General features: G+C 49.2%; 1 protein-coding gene across 3 annotated transcripts in view; it reads right to left on the bottom strand.

The window, feature by feature from the left end:
• PACSIN3 (protein kinase C and casein kinase substrate in neurons 3) overlaps positions 1-2,246 on the bottom strand; it is a 7,670-nt gene extending 5,424 nt beyond the window's left edge. For all 3 annotated transcript variants that reach the window (XM_010011825.1, XM_010011827.1, XM_010011826.1), the window contains exons 1-3: positions 2,136-2,246; positions 1,539-1,695; positions 586-821 (exon numbers count right to left, since the gene is read on the bottom strand). In XM_010011825.1, the coding sequence (XP_010010127.1) occupies positions 586-821; positions 1,539-1,695; positions 2,136-2,189 (447 nt within the window). In that variant the 5' untranslated portion in view covers positions 2,190-2,246. The remainder of the gene's footprint in view (positions 1-585; positions 822-1,538; positions 1,696-2,135) is intronic.
• Positions 2,247-6,612: the final 4,366 nt, after the last annotated feature.

Raw genomic sequence — 6,612 nt, 5'->3', positions numbered from 1 at the left:
GGAATGCCTACTTGGCATTTACTAAACCATGCTCCAAAGGGAAGAGGTACCTCCAAATGAGCTCTTTTTCAGTGCTCACTGAATACAGAACCTGTTACCCAAAGTATTCCCACATAAGAAAGCTACAATCCCACCAAGAACAAGAGACCATCAAGGATATGCTGGAGAGGGACTCTTCATTAGGGACTATAGTGATACAAAAGGAAATGGGTTTAAACTTAAACAGGGGAAGTTCAGGTTAGATATAAGGCAGAAGTTCTTTACTGTGAGGGTGCTGAGGCACTGGAACAGGCTGCCCAAAGAAGTGGTGAATGCCCCATCCCTGGCAGTGTTCAAGGCCAGGCTGGACAGAGCCTTGGGAGACATGGTCTAGTGTGAGGGGACCCTGTCCATGGCAGGGGGGTTGGAACTAGATGATCTTAAGGTCCCTTCCAACCCAAACCATTCTGTGAATCTATGAAGACACTCCTCCCTCTCCAGCATTCTCTGCAACTCTGGCTAAACCCAGTTTGCCCAGTGGCTCCCACAGTCAGGCAGCCACCTCAACTGCCCTCATCCCTCCTTCCCCATTCACGCTTTACTCACATCTTTCATCTTCTTCACCCACGGTTTCTGGGCCTTGCGGAACCCATCCTCTGCCTCCTTTGTCTCCTTGAAGCCTCCAATCATCTGCTTGTGGTAGGCCTCCTTCTGCCAGGCCTTGATCTTATCTGAGTCTTTCCCAGCCAGGTGGTTCCGGACAGCCAAGTGGATTTCACTCAGTTTGTCTGCAGCTGTCAGGAAGGCATGCCAGGCCTTCTCCAGAGTTCCATACTGTGGACCTGCAGGAACAAGCACCAGAGATTTGTTTCCTCCTACATGCATGTATCAGTCTGGAGTCACTTCCTTAACTCTCCCTCCTCACATAAGACAGCATTGACTGGTCTCCACAGTCTCAACAGGCAGCATCTAAACTGGCTGTTACAGCTGACTGTCACTCCTTTTGGGCAGGCTTAGCTTTCCCTCATGGTGCCAGCTAGAAGGTTTCTGTAGAAAATTCTCTTCACAGACCTGGCCTGAGCTTCAGGACAGAGAACAACACTGTATCATGACTGAGGCTTGCTTCTGCTGCCAGGACCAGTTCCCATTTCTTTGTGAGATGCTATCAGTTTGAGCCCACTGCCACTACATCCCAGCATTAGTAGCTACTCTGTCTGGAGGAGGAGGCAGCAAGACAGCCAAGCCATGCTTAAAAGGGGAAAACTGCAGCTTGGTTTAAGATGTGGACTGCTCAAGGCATTGCCAAACTAAAGAAATATATACTAATGGGGTTTTTTTGTACCTAAACACTTGACAATACAGAGAACACCTCTCCAAGAGAGTCAGAGGACTGGCTACAAAAACACACACGCAAATAGACACCCAAGAAAGTCACCCTCTTCCTGGAGAGGGGAAGCCTGTTCCTCAAGGAAACAGCATCACCTCAGTAAGCGACACCGCACTCAAGGAAGAAAGTGCAATGATTGCATCCTGCTCCCAGTCCAACCTGTCAGCTTTACCTTTCTCCACTGTGGTCCTCCACTTACGGGACCACTCTGTTAGCTGCTGGGCATAGTTCTTCTCGATCTTGGCTCGCTCTTGGAAGCAGGAGATTAAGTCATTGCAGAGCCGGTACCCATCATCCACACGCTTCACCGTCCGCCTGTAGTTTCCAGCCTGAAAAGTCACAGAGCATCATCATTTCTACTGTACTGAGTTCCATGTTCCTTCAGAGCAGACAGCAGCAGCACAGTCATTGCATGGGCAGGGGCACAGGCCCTTCTGAAGCCAGCAGCTGAGCTCAGACCCTCCTCTGGCACTCTCTCAGGCAGGCACAGCAGAGGAGAGAAGAAGCCAAGATGCTTTGCTTGTGTCTCTCCCCCCTCAGATCAGTGTGAGCTGAACAAGGAACTCCCATTCCACAGCATCTGTGGAGGAAAAAGGGTCACCTCTTCCCTGCAGTAACACACCATGTTCCTAAACCTCCCCAGAGTTCCTCCCTCCCACACCCCAGAACAGCATGTCACCCAGGACCTTGAAACTCAACCCCCCGATTCCACTGGTGGGAGGTCAGAAGACATTCCTCCCTCCCTCACACTCCGATTATCTTTCCTTACCTCCCAGAAGCTGCCCCCAGGAGCCTCCCCACCAGCATCATCTTCTGATGACATCACCCCCGTTTTCTTGCAGCAGAGAATCTTTGCGGATTTCAGTTAAGCTGAGAAGAGAGAAATGTGGTTTCTATCAGAGCATCAGCTGAGCCTCTGCAGAGAGAACAGTTCTCCACGACCCTTGGAGCTGGAGGAGCCCAACTTACTGCCCTGCAGGCAAGTACTGGCACCACTGCATCTCCAGCAGTGCACTGCTCAGATCCCATAGCAATGCCCAGGACTGGACCTGCCCCCTCTCTCCCTGCATATTGGGAAAGGACGTTGTAGAAGACAGTCTTGCCAAACCTCAGCTGTACAGACACTGGAGATACTAGTGAATCCAACAGTGGAGATGATAGTGAACCCCTCAGCAGCACCAGACATCTCTGCAGAGATTCCTCTCTTAAGCAAGGCCCTCAAGAGAGTAGCAATAGCTACAGAAAACTGAGGTAGCTAAAGCTATTAAAATCTGCCTTGAAAGACTTTAAGTAACTCTTCTGTCAATGGAGGTGACTCCAGCTTCCCGGTGTGACTCAGGATTACAGGATTACAACTCCTGACTGGAGAGAACAAGGCTGAGCAGTCAGCAGGCTGGCATGTCTTGAATGGGGAGGAGCCCTGTAAGCTGCCCCCCAGCTGAGCTGGGCTTGAGCAGAGCTACAGAAACATGCTGGGGCACACCCAGGCAAAGGGCCCTGCAGCACACATGGAGGTTCCCCAGCAGCACTGCTTCCCTGGAGAGCTGGAGTTCTTATTACACTCAACTCTCTGCAGTGACACGGGTTAGTGGTGGCCTTGGCAGTCCTGGGGTCATGGTTGGACTTCATGATCTTAAGGGTCTTCTCGAACCTGGTTGATTCTATTAGACCCAAAATCTGGGCTAGAATAGAAAAGGTTAATCTCACCCTCTGCTTTCTCAGAACTCTGTGCTAGTCTGCACTGTCAGTTTGTTCCTCAAATGGTGCAACACTATGGATTCCTCAGGGATGGGTTCAGGGCTGCTCTTGTACAGGAATGAGAGAGGGAGTACTGGAAGAAGGCCCAAGCCCAGTCACTTTTACACAAAGCCACTCCATTCTAGGCAAGGCTGGGTTAATGCAGCAGAGATGTCCTTTGCTGCCACTTCTCCTCTTGCACATTCCTAGTTATAAAAAGCTTCCCTCACACCCCAGAGAGGTATCTGCTCATTCTGCCAGCCCAAAGAGAACACAGCAGAGATGAAGATCAGGTTGAGAGTCCACATCTCCCACCTCCCACAAATCCTTCTCAGTGCCATGAGCCACACACACCATGAAGCATCCCAACACAAACTGCAGAAGTTTCCTGCAGTTCTTCTGGACACAGTTTGGCTCTGTTTGACCCGTCTCACTCCAAGGAGAGTGTCAGAAGTACATTAATGCTGTTCCTCTGGGTTTCTGCCGAAGGCTGAAGCTGAATTCCAGTCACTGAAGAAGTTGTTAAATGGGACGTGACATTCAAGAGCATGAACCTTGAAACCTGAAAAATACCTCCACCCATGCCACCAGCTGTCCCTGTCCTCCCTCCCCACCACTCATCAGTAGGCTGCAAAGCTATCTTACGTGCCTCCAGGGCATGCAACTCTACTCCTGTCCCCAGTAACTACATACCTGAAAGCTTAAAGTGAGATGCCGCAGGGGAGCAGTGGGCAGGCAGCAAGGAGGTCCCAAACTCTTCAAATTCCCTCAAAAAGGCTGGAGGAGACAAAGATGAGCATGGTTAGACCCTGCTGCTGCTGTGCAGGGATGCTGCCTGGTCTGATGCATCGCAACCCTAGGGGTGTCCCCCTTCTGCCAGCTACTAGGAGGGGCACCCTCTGATATAGCAGCTGCAGCCACTGTGCCTCCTGAGATGCCACGTTCCAGCACGTAGGAGAGATGCCAAATCCTTGTGTCACAAGATCTAACCCCAGAGAGAGTGAAAATAGAAACATCGGGGCGGGATGACAGCACTGTGCAGGAAAGGTACCACCACAACAGCTGAGCAAAGGGACAGCTCAGGCCAGGAAGGCTGAAAATAAGCACTCCCCAGGCACCATACATGGGGCTTGGTCCCCCCTCACTGCAGTGTCCAGCTGAGCAACCCCACCACCTCCATGCACTGCTGCACATTTACACGCAGTGGCTTTGGAAGGAAAAGGGAAGGACAGACACATGCACTTTCTCCAGTTCCTTTTTACTAAAGAGGATTCATGTACAAAGGACTTGATAAGTCTATATTTAAAAAACCAAACCAAAAATTACTAGAATGCACAGTATGGTCTAGAGGCCTAAAGTCCTTTGAGTATCAGAGCACCTAGCACTGTCCTGGTAGGATGCAGCTCTCAACCAGCAGCCAGCAGAGCTTCTTTGTCCCTTGGTCCTGTAAGCTGTCCCCATTACCTTCTCAGAAATATTTTGCCCTTATAGTATAGGTAACAGATATCAACTTTCTACAGAGGAAAGGGAGGTAAAGGCCTGCAGAGGATAACGGAAGCAGAGACAGAAAGAGGCATTTTCGTTTACCTCACATTCACTTCCCTGAAGATTTACTTCAATGTCAGAAGTCTATTTGTTTAAAAAACAGGTAAGCAAAAAAACCCTTCTTCTCAGTCAGCAAAATCCACTTTGCTGTGGCTGGAGGTGATGGCAGCTGAGAGCAGCAACTGCAAAACCTGGAAGGGGGATTTTTAGCCAAACATTAAAGACAAGTTTGAAGGAGAAGTGAAAGGAGGTAGGGAAAGTAGAAGAGGTAAAGAAAAGCAGACTGAGGTACCGCATACTAGTGACCTGTGGTGAGGAAGGGGTTGGGGGCAAAGGGTTGGGACACTGAAGCATGATCCAGGTTACCAGATAAAACGTTATAGCTCATCACAAGCTTTCTGAGGCTTCCCAGTGGCCCCCAGTAAATGAGACTACACATTCCTCAGATTGCCAGGAATAAAGAAACTTCATTAACAATGATGTAAAAAGTAGGTTTAAAACTGCCCCAGACCCCATCTTTCTTTCTGCCAGTGAAGACATAGATCAATGGGATATGCTATGTGGAGGCTGTATCAGTTTTTCCATGCCACACTCCCATCCCCACTTTATCAGGAAGCAATGAATCACGAACATGCCTTCCATCTCTGGTTTCCAATTCAGGCTGACTACGCAGTGCTCAGATTTGGGGGTAAATGTGGAAAGCTGCTGTCAGTCACAGTGTGCTTGTTCACTTGAGGGACAGTCAAGCAAAATGCCCAAAGAAACCCCTCTGAATCCATTCTTTCTGCAGCTTCCACATTCAAATTTGAGCTGTACTCCTCCGGTGTTCCAAACCCAAGTAACTGGATTTACTATCACTAAGATCAAAAGGCTTTGAAAAATAATAGTAGTAGCTGTGCTGGATCAGACTAAAGGTTCTCATAGTCTCTGTAGACAGCAGCCAAAAGCAGATACCTTCCCTTGCTTTGAGAACAGAGCAAGCATACATGCTGCCTCCCTGCATGCTCTCCAAGCCTCTAACCATTTGTTGACAGCAGCTTCCCAAGCTGGATGTGGCACCTATGAATTTAGCAACACTCAGTGGCTTTCTCTTCCATTCATTTCTTCAATGACCTAAGTAGCAGCCAGTCGAGCACATATTTCCATAGCAGTTGTATAGACTTTATAGAAGTGTAGAAAAAAATCTAGCCTGGTGGAAGCAAAAGGGTCAAAGAACAAGGAGGACCCTTTTCTGCCAGGCTTTTTCTGGACTTCACATACTCCATGAGCCCGTGTCAGTCAGCAGATCAAATTGGAAATGCATGCAGACATGGGGAAGTACTTGGTACTGCACACAGGGGCTGAAGAACAGCTGCTGCTGTCACCCTAAGCCCTAGAAAAGCAAATAGATTGTCATTCCACCCCTTAATGTCTAGCTATTCCCAAAACACCACATATGTCATGAGCCACCAAGAGGCTGAGATCAAGGAAAACCTGAGTTTGACAGGAAAAGCAAGTGTTTGAGTTATAGATGCCAAAGCCTGGAGGTTGTTTTGCAGCAGAGCTGGCAGGGCTACCTTGTGGATATTGCATGGCCAGGCTGGACAGGGCTTTGAACACCCTGCTGCAGTGGAAGGTGTGCCTGCCCATGGCAGGGGGGTTGGAACTAGATGATCCCTTCCAACCCAAACCATTCTATGACTCTATGTTAGCAAGAGCCACCACATGGCTCAGGATGGCTGGCAGAGCCTGGACAGCTATGAGCATATAGCTGGAGTTATACTGGGTCAACTAGAGTTATATGTGAGTCAGCACCATGTACAAGACCCCTTCTGATGCCACTGCCACCTCTGCTAATAGGAGGCTATCCAGCAAAGCTTATTTACAGGGCAAAGGAATGCTTATCCCTACCTTCCCACCTTCCTCTTTCAGTTAAGAGCTACTTGAGACCTCACTGCAGCTGCTGCAAGACAAGCTCTCTGAAG

This window comes from Nestor notabilis, unplaced genomic scaffold (assembly GCF_000696875.1).
Source record: "Nestor notabilis isolate BGI_N333 unplaced genomic scaffold, ASM69687v1 scaffold28093, whole genome shotgun sequence".
Lineage (NCBI taxonomy): Eukaryota > Metazoa > Chordata > Aves > Psittaciformes > Psittacidae > Nestor > Nestor notabilis.
The sequence above is the reverse complement of the archived record's forward strand: the minus strand, read 5'-3'. Positions and strand labels throughout refer to the sequence as shown.